This window comes from Pelodiscus sinensis, chromosome 3 (assembly GCF_049634645.1).
Source record: "Pelodiscus sinensis isolate JC-2024 chromosome 3, ASM4963464v1, whole genome shotgun sequence".
NCBI lineage: Eukaryota > Metazoa > Chordata > Testudines > Trionychidae > Pelodiscus > Pelodiscus sinensis.
Genome location: NC_134713.1, coordinates 136,662,129 through 136,681,421, shown reverse-complemented (window position 1 = coordinate 136,681,421; position 19,293 = coordinate 136,662,129). Strand labels below are relative to the sequence as shown.

The 19,293-nt window shown below is 40.5% G+C and overlaps 1 protein-coding gene across 3 annotated transcripts in view; it reads right to left on the bottom strand.

The window, feature by feature from the left end:
- Nucleotides 1-19,293, bottom strand: part of CRIM1 (cysteine rich transmembrane BMP regulator 1) — a 336,829-nt gene that overhangs the window by 75,992 nt on the left and 241,544 nt on the right. For all 3 annotated transcript variants that reach the window (XM_075924932.1, XM_075924933.1, XM_075924934.1), the window contains one exon: nt 2,313-2,441. In XM_075924932.1, the coding sequence (XP_075781047.1) occupies nt 2,313-2,441 (129 nt within the window). The remainder of the gene's footprint in view (nt 1-2,312; nt 2,442-19,293) is intronic.

The window sequence follows — 19,293 nt, the reverse complement described above, 5'->3', positions numbered from 1 at the left end:
TTCTGGAAAAGAGAACTGTTGCAGTAGAGCCTGTTTTTCCTGTGACTGTATCCGTAAAATACCCTTAGGATTATGAGAACATGCACTGCGCTAAGAACCAGAAAACTCTGATTTCTAGACTCACTTCAATGTATTGGTGATGATAATTGGCTTTTCACAACTCTTTATCACAAGGTATCACAAATTAGACAAGCCAGAAACAGAACCTAATATCATATGGTAAATTGAAATCTCTGCTACTTAACAACAAAAGCAAACATTTATCCTTACCTAAGACACCTGTTAAATAGGGCTACTCCTGCATATGTAACCCAGTGACTCTGTGTCTACAGATGAACACTACTCTCTCCTGCTGCCATCTAATGAAATTAGTCCTTTTGCTCCAGGGGAAGTTGTCTCAGCTGCAGTGCTAAAGATTCAGGATTCAAATCCTGCTGTTCAGATATTTGGAATTCGCAGGGGCCAGGTCTCAAATCATAGTCCACAGAGCTCTTTAAAACCAGTACATTCTGACCGGCCACCTGTTAAGTCACCAGAACTCAAAGCTCAGATTTGGCAGAGGACTCTAGTCAACAGACAAGTGAGCTCTTTAAACTGAGCAGAGGAACAGCACATCATCACTATAACTGGGTCTTTCCCTGCTTACAACTGCCTTCCCTGTGCTACCTGACTGCCAGCCTGCCAACTCCCTGGTCTGTCTTACACTGATCTTCTGACAGCCTGTCTCCCAACACCTGAGTCTTTGGGAAAACTCTGAAGGTAGACTGACAGCTATACTGCAAACTCTCCCTGTGTATGTGGAGATTGCAGATAGTACATACCCAACGGAATGATTCAAATTTTATTTTTCAGTGGTGTATACCAGTGGTCTCCAACCTTTTTACACACAAGATCACTTTTTGAATTTAAGTGCATTCCAATATCTACCTCAAACTCAAATATCCTTGCCCTGCCTCCTTTGTGCTCCTTTGCCCTGCCTCTCTCTGTGGCCCTGCCCCTGCTCACTCCATTTTCCTCCCTCCCAATACTCATTTTCACCAGGCTGGGGCAGCGGGTTGGGGTGCAGGCTCTGGTCTTGGATTAAGGGATTTGGTGTGTGAGAGAGGCTCTGATCTGAGCTTGGGGCAGGCAGCTGTGGTGAAGGAGGGGGTTCTAGGTGCAGGCTCTAGGAGGGTGTTTGGATGCATGGGGGGCTCAGGGCTAGAGCAGGGGCTTGGGGTGCAGGAGGGGGTTCATGACTGGGATAGGGTTTCAGGATGTGGACTCCAGCTGGGCACCGCTTAGCTCAGGTGGCTCCTGGCTGATGGTGCAATGAGACTAAGGCAGGCTCACCCCTGACCTGGCCCTGCACCACTCCCAAGAGCAGGTAACAAATTTGCTCTATCCCTAGTCCTGTTGTGCCCTCTCTCTGCTTTGTGGAGATAGGATACAGGGTAGGAGAAGGGAGCACCTTGACATCAGCACCCATCCTATCCCTGCCCTGCCATGTACAGCAAACAGGAGGCTCCTGGAGGAACAGCTCCAAGGAAAAGGGCCAGAGATGTGCAGCAGTGGGAGGAGGGGCAGCTGAAGTGCTGGCACTTGATAGCCACGTGGCCAAACCAGTCAGGATCACCTGTCAGAAACTCCAGGATCTACCAGTAGTTCCCAATCTACTGGTTGGTGACCACTGGTTTATACTATGAAGTCTCAAGGAAATGTTATTGAGAATCAAGTGTTGCTGTTTACCTATGAGGATACAAACATGACTGATATATGGGAAGTGCTCTCAAGACACACAGTTATATCTTCCTTGTAAAAGTCATATGCCAGATGAGAATTTGAGATATAAATACGAAGTGTAAGGTATCCAAATACTAAACCTAAAAAAATATGAAAACTGCAATGTTAATGATTTTTTCACAGAGCATTAAATGATAAAGATCACACACCAGAACAAATACTTTTATTTCTATCAAAGCTAACATATTTAAAAATATATATTCACTTAAGTGGAGAAAAAATGAAATGTCAAAGCTCTAAGAATTTCCAATGGGATGGTTTCAAGGATAAGCACAAAACCTCATCTACCTTTTTTCCTTAGCTGTTAAGTAACACTTTATGTTTTTTCTCCAAATACTTCCATTATGTTTTTACAAACAACCTATCAAAGTGAACAATCAATCCAAAACCAGTGAATTGTAATTTACCTGTGTACTGATATTTCCATTTCAAACTTCCTAAATTTTATTCAACATTAAAATAAACAAAGAATTATACCATGGTAAAACACATCGTAATAAAAAGGTATGAACCATGATTTCTGTACTCACTAGTTTTGCACTGACAAGTGCGGCAACCGTTTTGGTCCAGTCTGAAACTGTACATACAGTCTCTCTCAGTCAATGTGCAGTTCACCAAAATCTCACACGTGGGTGGACCTATTGTGATGTATGTTGGTTCTAATAAATTAGAAAAAGAAATAAACACAAGTATATATAATTAGATTAAAACAAACACTCCCATCTTATACTAGTTTTAAATCTGAAGCATTATCATATTATGAAAAGAATCTTCTTTAAGATTAAGTTATGGTTGAGAGTATGTACCAACAATTTAAGGTAAATATGGGAATGTTGCACTAAACCCTAATCTTTATAAACCCATAAAATTCAGAGTTTTGATTTTTTTTAAATTTAATCTCAACGTGCTAAAGGTATGAGAATGAACAGTTAGGTAACACATATAACCTTAACTCTGCCCTAAGGCAAACTATACAGAAACCAAAGGATTATGATTAAGTCACTTTGTGTTCCCAGTCCCAGATCACACTAAACTCAATTTTTACAGAGTTCTTCAAATAGCACATAAAACAACTACTGTTCTGCCTCCTTTGGATTAAAAATATGTAAAATAGAAGCATGTAATTCTCTCATTCTGCTTTCTAGAACTGTGCCTCCCAGCATGGGAACTCAGACTCATGCTCGCAGGGCTCAAGCCAGTGAATGAAAAATGAATGTAGGGACACTGTCTCGGGTGGCTTGAGATAACCACACAAACTCAAGCCAACCTGATCCTGGAAGCTTGACCTCAGATGGCTAGCTCAAGTCTCCATCGGAGAGGTAACATCCACACAGCTAGTTTTAGTGCACTAGCTTAAGCTCTGAAATCACATCTGTCTACTCAGGCTGGGAGGCCTCACACTCAGCTGCGGTGTAGTCATACTCTGAGTATCTGTGGCCCTCTTTAATTAAGAGCCTTAGAACAGCCATACTGGGTCCAATCCAAGGTCCATCTAGGTCAGTATTTTGTCTTTTGACAATGCCAATGCCAATGCCAATGCCAGGTACCCCAGAGGAAATGAACAGAATAGGTAATCATCCATTGATCCATCTTGTTATTCATCTCCAGCTCCTGGCAAATAGGTTAAAGACATTATCCCTGCTAATAGCCCTTGCTGGACCTAACTTACATGAATTTATCTTGTTCTTTTTTAAAACCATATTATAGTCTTGGCCTTCATAACATCCTCTGGCAAAGAGTTCAACAAATTGATTGTGCATTGTGTGAATGAATCCTTTTATTTGTTTTAAACCTGATGACTATTATTTTAATTTGGTGACCCCTAGTTCTTGTGTTATGGGAAAGAGTAAATGATACACTCTTATGTATATTCTCCACACCAGTCATGATTTTATAGATCTTGATCAGACCCCCCCATTAATCATCTATTTTCCAAGCTGAAAATTCCAAATCTTACAGTGGTGCTGGAACTATTTTAATAGTGTGTATGGGGAAGTGGAGGGGGTGCTGAGCTGTGCTGCCCCCACCCCCTGCACTGTCCCAGGCTGAGATTATGCCTAGGGTCCTGGACTGAATGCTATTGCCTCCAATGGTGTCCAAACCAGGAGAGTTGTCAACCTAGCCACAGCTAGAGGTCTCTGTGGAGCCATGAGCCAGCAGTGGGATCTCAAGTGACAGTGAAACCTGCAGGGCCGGTGGCCTGGATCCCATGGATGGTGGGCTGCAGAGCCCATGGGGATGGTAGACGGTGGGAACCCAGGTGGGCTGCCCAAATGACAGCAAAGGGTCAGCGTCTGGGCATGAGGAAGCCAGGTGGAATATCTGGGGGTGCTCCCTCACATCCTCATCCTTACATCCTCACGCTTATCATCCTTGAGTGTTTTTAGAATCTTGACGGTCTGCTGGTTGTTTAGCAGGATTCCTGCTTCTGACCTATTTTTTTTTCCTATTACTTTTTGACTCTGTCTAGATCAGTGTTTCCCAATTTTATCTGGCCATGGAACCCTTTTAAACTCAAAATAATTTTGCGGAACCCCTAATAACAGTCTAATAGATGGACAGTTGTGCTGAGTAGTGACATCATCGTCCCCACTCTCTGGCTAAGCTAGCATTACAAAGGGACACTTATTGTGTCAAACAAATTAAAGCGGTTTTCAATGAAATTCATAAATGTTTAAATATTATTATTTTTAAATCATAAAATGTTGTTGTAATGGAATTTTGTCACGGAACCCTTATCTTCACTTCGCGGAACCCCAGGGTTCCATGGAACACTATTTAGGAAACACAGGTCTAGATGATCTTCAAATTATATTTTCACATTTCACCTTGTCAGAGTTTATGCTCCTTTCTATTTTCCTCACTAAGATATAGCTTCTACTTTTTAAACAATGCCTTTTTAAAAAATCACTGCTTCTCTTTTACTTTGTTTCATCATGGTGGCACTTTTTTGGGTTCTCTTTTTTTTTAATGTGATGTATACACATTTAAGTTGAGACTCTGTAATGGTGTCTTTAAAAATGTATCCTTGAAACTTCCAGGCATTTTACATTTGGCACTATCTTTTAATTACAGGCAGTCCCCGACTTACGAGGATCCGACTTATGTCGGATCCGCACATACGAACCGGGCTTTACTCGCCCCAGAGCTCATGGGCGGCGGGTCTGCCACCCGTGTCCTCTGGGGCGAGAAAAGCTGCTCCGGTCTCCCTGGTCTGCTGGGGGGGGGGGGGGGTCCAGAGAATTTGCTGGACCCCCCCAGCAGACCAGGGAGACAGGAGCAAAGCCGCCCAGGCGGGGGAGGGTCCCCCGCCTGGGCGGCTTTGCTCCAGGGCAAAGGAGCAAAGCTGCCCGCGGGGGGTGGGTCCCCCGCCTGGGTGGCTTTGCTCCAGGGCAAAGGAGCAAAGCCGCGCAGGCGGCGGCTTTGCTCCGGTCTCCCTGGTTTGCTGGGGGGGTCCAGCGGCTTTGCTGGACCCCCCCCCCCCCCAGAAGACCAGGGAGACAGGAGCAAAGCCGCCCAGGATTCCTGTAGTCAGCCGCTGGTCAGTTTCAGCAGCAGCGGCTGAATCTGGAGCCAGTTCCGACTTACATACAAATTCAACTTAAGAACAAAGCTATAGTCCCTATCTTGTACGTAACCCGGGGACTGCCTGTACTGTTTAACTTCCTCAGTTGTGTGTAGTTTCCCTTTCTGAAAAAAATGCTACAGTGTGAGGCTGCTGTGCTGTTTCCCTGTCAAAGGGGTGTTAAATTATGTTCTGGGCACTATTATCAAGCAATCCAGCTATATTCACCTCTTAGACCAGATACTGTGCTCCTACTTAGGACTAAATCAAGAATTGGCTTTCCTCTGGCAGGTTCCAGGACTAGTTGCTCCAAAAGCAGTCATTTAAGTTATGAGAAACAATCTCTGAATCTCATCTCTAGGTGACATGTACCCAGTCATGTATTAGCCAAGATAGGGGCACCATTCCTGCCTAGCCTCTGTTTTTCAGAAGCCAGATGGACCTTTGGTCTGACCTAGTATGGCTGTTATGGTCATACAGAAGTTAATGACTATGTATTTTGATTTTTAAAAAACTTTTAATAGTCTCTTTAATCTCACAGAGCATTTTACAGTTACTATCACCATCCTGGTCAGGTGGTCGGTAGTGTATCCCGACTGTTATATTCTTGTTAATTAAGCATAGAGTTGCTATCCATAAAGAGTCTATGGTACAGTTTGATTCACTTAATATTTTTACTTCACTTGAGGCTACACTTTCACAATTTCACAGTGCCACTTCCCCACCAGCACAACCTGTTCTGTCCTTCTGATATATTTTGCACCCTAGCATTAGTTTGTCCCATTAATTATACTCATTTCACCAAGTTTCTGTGATGCCTACTATATTAATATCCTCATTTAATATTTAATGAGGCACTCTAGTTTATCCATCTTATTATTTAGACTTTTAGCATTTGTATATGAGGACTTTTAGCTGTCTGCCATTATAAGATTAATTTTTTTATCTGAGTGTTTCGCATCAGATCCTATTCATATTTTAGAATTTTCCATCCTCTTCTCCTTACTAAGCATAGAGAACCTCTGTTAATAACAGATTGTTCCCTAAGGCATGTGTCTCTCCAAATCACATGCTCTGTCCCACCCCCCAGCACTTAACATTAAAAAGGTCATAGAGCTTTTAGTTTTTAAATGAAAAGCCAGCAATCTGGATCCATTTTTGTGTAGGTAGAGTCCATCCTTCCTGTATAGGCACCCCTTTCACAAAAGTTTCCCCAGCTGCTAAAAAATCTAAAGCCCTCCTCCCTATCATCTCTCACACTGAAACCCTGAAGTTCTGCTTCTCCAACTGGTACTGTGTGGGAAGTGGAAGCATTTCAGAGAATGCTACCATGTTCACCTATGCTGACAGTTGTTTCTGTAACTAGCAGGCGTTGCTTCTATCTTTGAATCAATGCAAAAAAAAAATTCTGAGGAGTCAATGACACTTGTAAATGCAGTAGCAAAAACAACTAAGGTTAATGGAATTTATAATCTTTATAAACACGTCTAGTAAAGCTTTGCACTCTATGGGTATGTCTACACTACCCTCCTAATTCGAACTAGGAGGGTAATGTAGGCATACCGCACTTGCAAATGAGGCCCGGGATTTGAATTTCCCGGGCTTCATTTGCATGAAGCCGGCCGGCGCCATTTTTAAATGCCGGCAGTTCGAACCCCGTGCCGCGCGGCTACACGCGGCACGGAGTAGCTAGTTCGGATTAGGAAGCCTAATGAGGAGTACAGCTAGTTCGGATTAGGAAGCCTAATCCGAACTAGCTACTCCGTGCCGCGTGTAGCCGCGCGGCACGGGGTTCGAACTGCCGGCATTTAAAAATGGTGCCAGCCGGCTTCATGCAAATGAAGCCCGGGAAATTCAAATCCCGGGCCTCATTTGCAAGTGCGGTATGCCTACATTACCCTCCTAGTTCGAATTAGGAGGGTAGTGTAGACATACCCTAAGAAACTAATAGTTACAATTCATAAAAATTACAAGCACGAATGCTGAAACTGCCCTACTTTCTAATTTTTGTGAAACCAGTAACCATCATCCTAGAAAATTCTTAAGCTTTACTGGCACATCTTGTAAATTCATCAAGAAAAATAGTTAGCTTTAACTGAAATTACTCAAGTATTTTCATTATAATTATTGTGCTACCTCTTAGAGGCACTGAGAATGGGATATCATTGGGTTATGGGACATGCAAATGCACAATGAGGAAAATTCCTTGACTGAAACAGTTCACAATCTAAACAGACCAGATAGATAAGGTTGGAACAAGAAACCAGAAAGCACAGAATGACTTGTTTTTAGGCTGCATATAGTAGGTCAGCCACAGGGTCAGGAATTAAACTGCACTCTCTCCATTCCCAGTCTAATTTCCTATTTTCTAGACCACAGACTTGAATTCACCATGTTTCTAATAGTGGGAAGTTTTGAGAAAGCTTCTGCTGGCACTGGAAAAAGTTAAAAAAAGGGCATAAAATGATTAGGAAACTGAAACAGTTGCCATATTAATTTCTCCTTACAAGTCTGGGACTTTTCTGCTTAGAAAAGAGTAGAGACTAAGAGGGCATAGGATAGAGGCCTATAAATCATGACTGGTATGGAGAAAGTACATAAGGAAAAGTTATTTACTTGTTCCCATAACACAAGAGCTAGGGCTCACCAAATGAAAATCAATAGGCAACAGTTTTAGAACAAGCGAAAGGAAGAATTTCTTCACAGAGTACTCCATGGAACTCCTTGACAGAGTACATTGTGAAGACCAAGACTTTAATGGGGTACAAAAAGAACTAGATAAATACATGGAGAATAAGCCAATCAATGGCTATTAGCCAAGACAGGGGCACCATTCCTGCCTAGCCTCTGTTTTTCAGAAGCCAGATGGACCTTTGGTCTGACCCAGTATGGCTGTTATGGTCATACAGAAGTTATTGACTATGTATTAAAAACCTTAATACTGTCCACCCATTATTGTTTTTGTCCAATATTTTCCATTTGGTGACAAAAGAATCTTGTTTATGCTTTGTTCTGAGTTGATCTACTTCCTCTGTATAAACTCATAGCACAGCAAAAGCAAACAAATGAAGCTTTATTAGCTGCTACACTGTGTAATGGTCCTGAACAGAGACCTGTCAGAGAACATTTCTACTATGGTTTAGAATACTAGGTTAGAAGTAAATCAGGAGTGTTATAGGACCACATGATCATCTTCCATTGTACGGAATACTGGAAAGAGTAGCTGACAAGAGATTAATGATATTTAAATAATGGACTATCACATTTTACACAGAACTTTGTCCTAACTTAGATGGTGCAGGATAAAGGTTTTTTGCCACACATTGCTGTTCTCAATTTGATCCTTTACACATATGTTCTTGTGTTGTATTTATTTTATTGGGACGGAAATTCTCATTTATATAATACAAAACAGAACATATAAAAGTGTGTGTGCTGTGCTAGAAGAATATATATTTTATTAGACTAGAACTACCCAACTTTGAAAGCCTAGGGGGCCACAATGAAACTCACAGCTCATGCTGATGGCTGCAACTTAAGTGTGGTTGCATATACATGCAAATATATACAAATAGTTTCTTTCACACTGACGGGCGTGAATACAAAGCACTTCCCACAATGCCCTGGCACTTCCGGCATCTCCTCCTGGGGGCTAGAAACACAAATACCTGTACCCGTCTGTTCCAGCCAGCCTGTCCGCTTGCACCTTTCAATGCTCACCCACGTGGGAGATGCCTTGCCATTGTGGAGCGTGTTCCCAGTGGAGGCCATGTTCAAAGGATCCCACCCACAGGCCACGTGTTGAACCCGGTGTGAACCCAAACCGCACCACGGGCCGCAAACCAACAGCCGCATGCGGCCCCTAGACCGTGTGTTGAGTAGCCCTGTTTTAGACCTTTATAAAAGCCACAATTAATTAAGACAATTGAAAGTAGGAATTCACTACACATTGTTATCATATTGAATCATTTGTATCACCCGGACAAAAAATAATAATGGACTGTGGGCAGGGGAAGATTTCGTGCCCCCCGTTTTTTGAATTCACCTCTAAGCACTTAATTATAACTACATATATAGCAAAAATGTATGAAAATCAATTGCTATACTTTACATTTTGTAGCCCACGAGAGCTACAATAGCTTTGCTTTCTGACTCTATTGTAAACTGGCACATACTTTTGAAAAATTACCATTGATACCCTGATATGTTCAGCAACATGTTATTTTTTACATGACAATAAAAACATCACTACTCTAGTTAAAGTGATTTCTGCTAATCCTTCATTCATTGTGTTTTATTATTCTATTATCTCCCACTTTTATGCTTGCTCTAAGCATCCCAAATATTTCCAGGCAAGCTTACAAATCTGTTTTTCCCCCTCCTGTCCATAAAGGTAAGCCCTGAGATACAGTAATTTTATATGCATGCCTGATTCTCAATGAGCTGCAAACAGAGGACAAAAGAAATAATTTCACTCCCCACTCCCCCCACAAAAATGCAGCTAGAAAAAAGTATCAGCACTTTTCACTTCACTAGACAAGACTCAACAAATAAAGCCAGCTCTGCTGCTGCCAGTCTTCTGGCTATTTGAATAGGCAAACAGTAGTTAAGCTTGAAAAAGCCCATAAGGTCATGTGATCTGTGTTAGCCTTTCACTGGTGCACTTGGTAGAAACTGCAGAAGAAAGATTGAGTTCACAGACAAACAATGGATGGGAAAACTGCGTAGACTGTATACTTTAGAAGTGGAACTAAATGGTAGATAGAAGCAATGTAAAAGGGGGACCGAAAGAATAAAGAGGGAGTGACTAGGATGAAAAGGATGCCTCAAAATATAGGCTTTCACTGCCATGACATGCTGTAAGTTCATGTTACATCCATTTAAACCTCTTGTTTTCACATGGCTCATAACTATCTGAAAAAATTCTCCTCGGAAGCTAAAACTTTCCATTCATCATCTCAGCAGTTTTTTTCTTTAATTTGAGAACAATTTGTTCATCTTTTGATTTATGGAAGACTGACATTCATACATTTTTCACTTAAAAATAGGCCATTTCTGTATAGTAAGCGAAAGACAGTGGAGGAGGAAAAAACCTCTCCAAATCGGGCACGTGGCTACACTTTCATGAAAAACATTTTTCTTTTGTTGGAGTAAGTTTGCAAAAAATAAAAATAAAATAATTGGAAAAAATGCTTTGCAAATACTCAGCAGGTAAGTCCTTTGATTCATGCATCACCTAACAAAGTCCTCTATCTTCTCCAACCCTACGCGAAATGACTACACAATCTTATTATTCATCAAAACCAGCAACTAAGTAAAGACAATGGCTGCTTCTCTAAGGTTGCTGGCAATATCACATTCAAAAGGATGCTGTAAATATTTTCTTGAAGCACATAGCAAAATTCACAACAGAAGATAAGGGGAGAGGTATGAATTTGCAATTTTATTAAGATCATTTTGCAAGCTTTTTTGCAAGTTCTACACAGTCTAAGGCAGTGTTTCTTAAACTTTTTAAGACCGAGGAACACCAAACAATTTTTTTTATGAGGAACACCAACAATTTTTTGTTGAGGGGGGGGAAAAAAAAAGGCAGGGGGTTGCGGGTTGGGAGGAGAAGTAATTGAGGAAAAAAAGGCGCCTGCCTCTTTAAGGGTGGCGATTTTGAACTCTGTTGTTCTCTGCAGCACACCTCTGACTGCCTCGTGGCACACCGTTGTTCCACGAAACACAGTTAAAGAAACACTGGTCTAAGGCAATGTCTACAATGGAGACATCAACCATTGATGGTTAACCACCAACGCAGAGTCACCAGTGTAAAACCAATGCACACAGTTTTACTCTCCTTATTCTCCATTATTTGTGCTCATGCAGCTCATCTCAGTTTGAAACCAGAGTAGGATGCAACAGTGCAAATCATGTCTCTTTCGGTGTGCTGGCTTGGCTATATTAGGGGTTTACAACAATGTAGGCCACACTGATAGCTTGCAACCCGCATAAATTTTTAAATCTCCCATCTCAGGGAAAGACACTTTTATAAAATATCAACATGCTCCTGCCCCCACCCGGTAAACTGTCTCTTGTCAAATAGTAACAGCAAGCCTATGAAATTATTCCATTTACTTAAGATATAAGCCTCATAGCCTACACTGGATAATTACATGATAACATTATCAATGAGGCAGATTTTCCCCACTTTAATGCAAACAGCCCTTCATATAACAAAAGGACTTTTCTACCCAGGTATAATTGTGTACCCTGCTGAATCATGAGGTCTGGGAAACAAACACAGCAAAAGGACAGAGTAGGTTCAGATGAAAATGAAAGATCACTTTCAGCAAAATTTGAGTGAGGCTGTAATGCCCACTTCTCATTACACAGACAAAATGAAAAGGAGAGGAGTCTTTAAAGTCTGGGATTTTAGACACAGTGCAGGTATAACAAAAACTAAACAAGGACAACAAAGAAAAAGATAAAGCTTATTGATGAAACCCTGACCCTTCTCCTAAGCCCCACTCCTTGTTCACACCATCCTCCTCTCTCTGTTGCTCACTCCTCGTCCCTCCCATCTTCACTCACTTTCATGAAGGTGGGACAGAGGGATGATATGCCTTAACCCTGTGCCCCTGCTATACTGCCGACGGGAGCCAGCAGGGTCACTTTGGCTACATCAACACTGGCACTGCCGCTTTGAAGTACCCACTTGTCTTCCCTCTCCCTCCCCCCACCCCCCGCTACCTCTTTCTGACAGAGGCAGCAAGTGGGGGGGAACCGACTAGTCAACGTTCCTAGTGCAGTGTAGATGCACCCTTTTCGACCAGCTGTTCTACTGAAAACTGGATGACTGACAACTCTATATACTCCCAGAAGGAAGATGCACCAAAATTCACAAGATTCAATTTTAAGATGTTTTAAGGAAGAAAAGCAAAACTTTTGTCTACTCAGGAAAGTGAAATCCATGACAAACGACTACAAATTCTGATAATTTATATAGTTACTGATAAAACACAAAGCAGTATCCTCTGTCACCCACTATAAATTTCTTAGTATTTTATTCCTTCCCCTGGCTGCTCTGATAGTTTGAGACAAGCGAATGGAAAACCTTGCCAAAGTTAATGTTCTACAGACCTACAATTGACAGAATGCCAGCAAAAAATACTACAGTACATAATTTTCTTAACAAATATTGTTATTCAGCAGACATATTTCTCATTCAGTTACCTGTATTCTTTTGATTGCTTACAACTCTAAGCACATGTTTCAAGTGAACAGGTAATTACTTTTGTTTCATTAGGGATATCTACCACTGAAGGACAGGTCTTGTGCACACCTTTACCTGTTTTAACAAGGAGGCTGACACACTCAGTTCCATGAAAAACTCAAGGGCTTTGAGCATGTAGAATCAAGCTAAGAAACTGCTCCAAATCTTCATGCTCAACTTCTTTCTCCACTGAAACCTGAGCTCTGATTCAAATGATCGTTTCCAACTGACAAACTCAGTTTTTGTTTTAATTGTTTTTGTTTAAGTAAAAAAAAATGCAGAACAACTTCAGAACAGTTGTTAGGGATCTGCTCAAAGCAGCAACTAGCTTTTCAGTCCATTTGCCCTTCTTTGATGCCTTTTATATCACATACCAGAAAAGCAAATCTAGCTCAAGATTTCTTTATTTTATAAAAGCCATATATTCTGAAAAATATAGGCAAGACCTGAAAGTTTTGTCAATTCGTATCACAGGCCTTATCTTGCTACTTCCATTTATAGATATTCCATTGTTAGGTACATCTGTAGATTATGCCCTAGGGTTCGTCAATATAAACATCTGGCTAGCTGGGCTGTAAATCTATAGCACATCTGTCTGTACTGCATTATATGGCCACGTGGATCCTGCTACCATATACTCAAAGTTCTGTAGTGCACTCTGACAAAATAGCAGATCAAAACAAACCATGGAATTGTATTTCCTTGCCTATTCTCAGCAGGTGTTGGATAATATCTGCATACTTCTTTTAAAGCATGTAACCTGAGTTTGTTGTTGTTTTCAAGATCTAAAATAAATGATATTACAACAACAGAAATGTTATATCAGGTACTGTGAATATGATATACTGGCCACATTAGTATAGCACAAAATAATTGGCTGTAAGTTAAGGCTTATTTGTAAATTCTGATTTTATCAGTATACTATTACAATATATTGTAAATATCTTCTTTAATAGTGAGGTATTATAATATCTTTCATAAAGGAAAGGCTGACATTTTTTACCAAAATAGTAGTCAGAAGTTTGAAATAGTATTTTTATTTTGCAAGTCCGCCTTAATATGGAACTACAAAGGCAATATTACACTGATTCCCTTGACTTAATCACTGTTATTTCTGTTTCCAGTATTTTTAACAGTGGTTGACAATTTACAAACAACCTTTAAGGTTGTATTGTGAAAAGTAATTTCAATACGCTGAAGATTGGGGAAGATATTACTGCACTCGGATCAAGCATATATAAAATAAAATATGCTCTTGGCATTAATAAATTTATATTCTGATGAGAAATGGAGGGAACAAAGTATTAATTAAGGAAAGGAGAAATAGAATTAATTACTCTAAAAGTATCTATGAAGAAAGTCCTCTAGCATCAACAAGGCAGAATGTCCTTGTGTTGGGGTAAAGCGAAACAGCTCTTCCTAATGCACCTTTCTAATATGATCTATGTTTCTAGTCTAGAAGGCCTAATGGATTTTACTTTTTAAGAAAACCAGCACTGAATAGACCGATAAAGATGAAAAATCAATCTATTTTAGTATTTGTTACCAAGGTTATTGCAATATATTTCTTGAAATATACTTCATACACACAAGTGAATAGTAATCTAAAATACAAATTTGTTATGTAGCACCTAATCTGACAAACAGCACAGAACTGCCCTGAAGGGTGTGCTGCCTAAAAAAAATATCTTGCATTAGGCTTCTACATACTTGTTTGAATGTTGTCTGCAGTCCAAAAAAATATAAATGCTGCCTCCTAAGCGGCACAGTGCATGTTTACTTAAGCTTCCTGGAAAAACATTCATATAATTCCAAGAGTGACTAAATGTTTTCCATCCTCATAGTTAGCATTCCAGATCTCTTTTTTTCCTCCCGAGTTCATTACATGGAAAATACCAACCCCAAGTTCGAAGTAACAGAATTTCCTTCCTGGTGCCAACATACCTAATACAGAGTTAGCAAGCCTCACAGCTAATGATAATTTTTCATTATTTAACTTTCTCCTTTATAAAACTTATGAACAATTACTTGAAGTTGAATTAAGGTATTAAATACAAGATTAACTACAAGATAAATAGGGTGGAACTAAGTAAATATGTACACTTAATATTATAAAGCATGCTCTAAATGGGGTTGGAATAAATAATTTTTTATTTCAGATTTGTTGCCAAATGTTAAATTAATGTAAGCTGTTATCCAAATAGCTACTTTTAATCATTTGCCCAAAAAACAAACTGTGTGTGACAACCTGAAAAAAAAAAGCTATCCCCTGCTTCAGTGCTACTGAAAATAAAAGATCTCCCTTCAGTCTTCCAAGTCATAATCAGAGAAGGCATTATGTACTACTTTGTTCCTGAGCTGTTATACCAATACACATGCAGCTTCTGTTCAAATTTAACTTAATACAAATAGGAATTTGTTTCCACAGTTTTTTTGGCTGGGGCAAAATTGACCAATATTACTCTTTATCAACTGAAATAAAATCTGATTAAGACTATTTTAATTGCAAGTTCAATAGATAATGGGATATTCTGAAAAGGCAGATTACATTATCATTTCTGGAAGGTGTCAAGACAAAAAAGACTAGAGAGTAATTTAGTAATCTGGTAGAAAGCTATGTATGTATTATGTTCTGGAAGAATTAAAGAGATAACTGAAAAGGCTCTTTACATACAAAATCTATTTATTGAAGTATCATAGACTGTTCTTCCAGATACCTTGATAATGTATGCTTTCAGAGCTCTCCCCTCTGAGAATTAAAGAAAGGTTGCACCTTAGAAGTACAATCCTCCTAACACTTCTTGAAATTGGATAAGGGTTTCATTGGCATTTAGTGTACTTATATTCTGGGGTGTATAGTTTAAATATTCTGAAAACACTGGGAACGAGCATTAGTTTAAAGTTGCAGTTAGGCAAAACCATCTTACCTTGACTGTTACAGAATTGTGTATTTTCTTGATTCACTTTGAAGAAAGGACAAACTAGCAGTTAACTGAACTAGTACAGGGCCAAATAAATAGTGCCAAATTTTCTGCTCGTATAAACTGTAATGTAAGACCTATTGACTTCAATGAGGCTGCATCAATTTACAGCAACAGAAAGCTTCTTCCGGTTTTCCATGATTAAATTGTGCCCATTTTTACCTAATGAAATCTTAGATGTGCTAAAGGAATTGAACCCAACTATCCTGGGCTTCTTGGTGCCCTCGCAATCAAAGTTTCCCTTTATGAAGGCAAGGTGCCAGGCATACTTAAAGAGAAAAAGTGGTGAAGGCTCTGCCTATGAAACCCTCTTGTACCAGTACATTTTCCAATTAACATATAGCCTCTCATTTGCAATTCTGAATGAAGGTTATTGGAAAGTTTGTATTGGAACAACTAAATTTTCTGGAACTAATACCTGGTTTCACATATGGGGTTAAAGATGGAGAGCAGATTGTCTATGTTGACAATCTCTTCTCAGTAACCGATACAAGTCATCTGTACTTGCTGATTTTATAAGCTCTATCAGCAGTCTTCAGTATCATTCAGCATGATGTTCTGTGACTTGCCTGCAAGAGCTCTCTTCTGTGTTTTTTATTTCTCTGTGCCCTGGTCTAAACTCAGGAGTTATTTCGAAATAACTCCCCTTATTTTGAAATAATAAGTAGAGTGTCCATGCTATGAAGCCCATTATTTCAAAATAATAATTACTGCTTTCCACGGGAAATAACACTATTTTGAAATTGTTATTTCAAAATAGTGATAATGTGGATGCTCCACTACTGCTATTTCAAAGTAACTACTCCCCTAGAGGCATCCAACCTAATCACTCCCCAGTGCTTTTTGGAGCTCTATGTCATGGTAGCACGTTCACATTAAGGGAGCCTGCCTTGGTCTAATTTCAAGGCTTCCCTATAGTGTGGACATGCTCTTTCAAAATAGTTATTTTGGGAGTTATTACTTCAAAATAAGTTATTTTGAAATACTGCTCTAGTGTAAACATGCCCCAAGAGATGATTACCAAAGGCTGGTAATGAGATAATGAGACTCTGTTCAACTATACTACTAAATATCACCTTTTCCCCCCTAATCCAGATACTGCTTATTTCTGGTTTCTCTCAAATCTGACCAATGTAGGGAAATGCATATGAGCCAATTGGCTTAGGCTACATATGAGTAATATGTAAATAATGCTGACCTGTATGGAGAAAAATGTTTAGGGATAGGTGCAGTCTATGGGATGTATATGCATAATCTTTGCCAGTATGGGATCCCAGGAGTTATTTGTTGTACGTATATTGCCTTTTCCCATCTATTTCATCACAGTAATACATGCCTTTTTAACCCCAAGACAAAATTACATTATGCAGTCTACTACCCTAGGTAAAGCAAAAGGAATATTTGGTTAATGCAGCAGCCCATCTATATGGGACAAGCCACCACAGGATCCATCATCTGCAACAGTTGGGGGGAAGTTCAGAGAAAGTGAGTTTTGCACATTAGTTATGAACAATTACCTGAAACTTATTCTTCAGGTCGGAAGAAACAAAATCTCTTTTCTACAGCATTCCTCAACACCAATGTGGAATAAGGCTACCAAACATAGGGTATGTCTACACTACCCCGCTAGTTCGAACTAGCGGGGTAATGTAGGCATACCACACTTGCAAATGAAGCCCGGGATTTGAATTTCCCGGGCTTCATTTGCATAAGCGGGGCTCCGCCGTTTTTAAATCCCCGCTCGTTCGAACCCTGTGCCGCGCGGCTACACGCGGCACGAACTAGGTAGCCTAGTTCGAACTACCTCATTCCACGAGGAGTAACGGTAGTTCGAACTAGGAAGCCTAGTTCGAACTACCTAGTTCGTGCCGCGTGTAGCCGCGCGGCACAGGGTTCGAACGAGCGGGGATTTAAAAACGGCGGAGCCCCGCTTATGCAAATGAAGCCCGGGAAATTCAAATCCCGGGCTTCATTTGCAAGTGCGGTATGCCTACATTACCCTCCTAGTTCGAACTAGGAGGGTAGTGTAGACATACCCTTGGTTTAAAACCGTATGGGTATCTTAATTGTACTTAGGATACATAGAACTAGTTCTGAACAATAGCTCAAATGGCAACTGTGCATCCAGGTACTGATTCTGATCTCACACTGGTATAAATTCAAGTTTGATTGTGTAATCAAAACCTAAACCACCCCCAAACCTAGAAGGTAGCAGTGCAAAACCCAGAGTATAGTACACTTTAAAAAAAAATATGAGCTTCAGGTTGCCACTCTACATGAAATCATTAGCTAAGGCCAATTTTCAAGCTTTGTGAGGTTTTCAGTAGGGATGTTAAATATTGGTTAACTGACTAGCCAAATAACCTCATGAATTCTTATCGGTTAGTCGACCAGTCTATAGTATCCAGGGGCTGGAGCAGTATCAGAGGCAACAGTGTGGGGTGGCAGGCAGCAGCTGGTCTGCGAGCAATGCCAGTTTAAAAACCAGCTCCTCTCACAGACCGACAGCCTATCGCCCCATGTAGCAGCCTCTGTCCAAGGCTGGGGGCATGTCTGTGTTCCCGGACCTGGCATGAGCCAGAATTGAGCCAAGCTGCCTGCCAGCCAAGCTCCTAATAAACTTTAAATGCAGAACCTCAGCAGTAGTAGGTCCCGGACCCATCATAAGATAGGCCTGAGCCAGGTTGTTGGCCAGCCTGCAAAAAAATTTACCGGGGGGAGAGGGAAAAATGCATGGAGATGATAACATTAACCTATAAGCTTTTATTTATCAGTTAATCGACTACACTATTACATCCCCAGTTTTCAGCACTATTGTGGAATCAGGCCTGCTGACGGGGGATGGAGCAAAGGAGGCAGTAGCAATAGCAGCAAATAGCAATAGCAGCAGCTGTAGCCCAAAATCACTGCTGGAGCACAACTCCGCATGAATCTGAGGGCAGGATGGGGAACTATGGGCGCGGTGGTGCTGAGGGCTAGAGGCCTCATGCCCTTTCAGCCCAACCCTAGCTCTTCTGCAGTGGCTGCCAGCCCCACTGTGTGGAGTGAATCCTAATGCCTTTTAGGATGGTAGAGCCTTACATTTCTTAAGCCTTTTTAGCAGACAGACTCATCTATATAGTTATGGATGACAGCCAGTTCTTTCAAGGCTGCTCTGAAAAAAGTAATCAAAAACTCTCTCTAAAAAGCTGCAGAACTCTATAAATAAACTAGTAGTTTCTAGTATCTAGGCAATGAAATTCCAGTTCATTCTGAATTGGGACAGGCTAAGATAGCATTATGTCCTGACTACTATGAAAATTTGCCTTCACTTTAACAATGAACTTACACTGGGCAGGTTGAAGAATATAGTCCTTTTGAAGAACCTGAAAGGCAAGTTCCTGACATTTTCAGAAGCTTACTTTTGCCAATGAGCTGAACATATTTCAGTCAGAGAAGCAGGTTTGACTCAAGAAGAATGTAAGTGTTTACAGGTTTGAACAAGAATGAATCAAGTCATATAGCCTCAGATTCTGTTTCCAGGGTGCTACATGCTTTATTTTTAAAAAAATTCAGTATTTGCCCATTAACGTACCCTGGTATTTAACTTCTTGTGGACACTGTTACATAGACTTCTATCCAATCCCTTTTTCAATAAATGTAGCTCTTGTTGAACAAGCCCTTTTTCCAGTCTGCTGGCCTTTGGTGCTGCATCATTTAATGTTGCG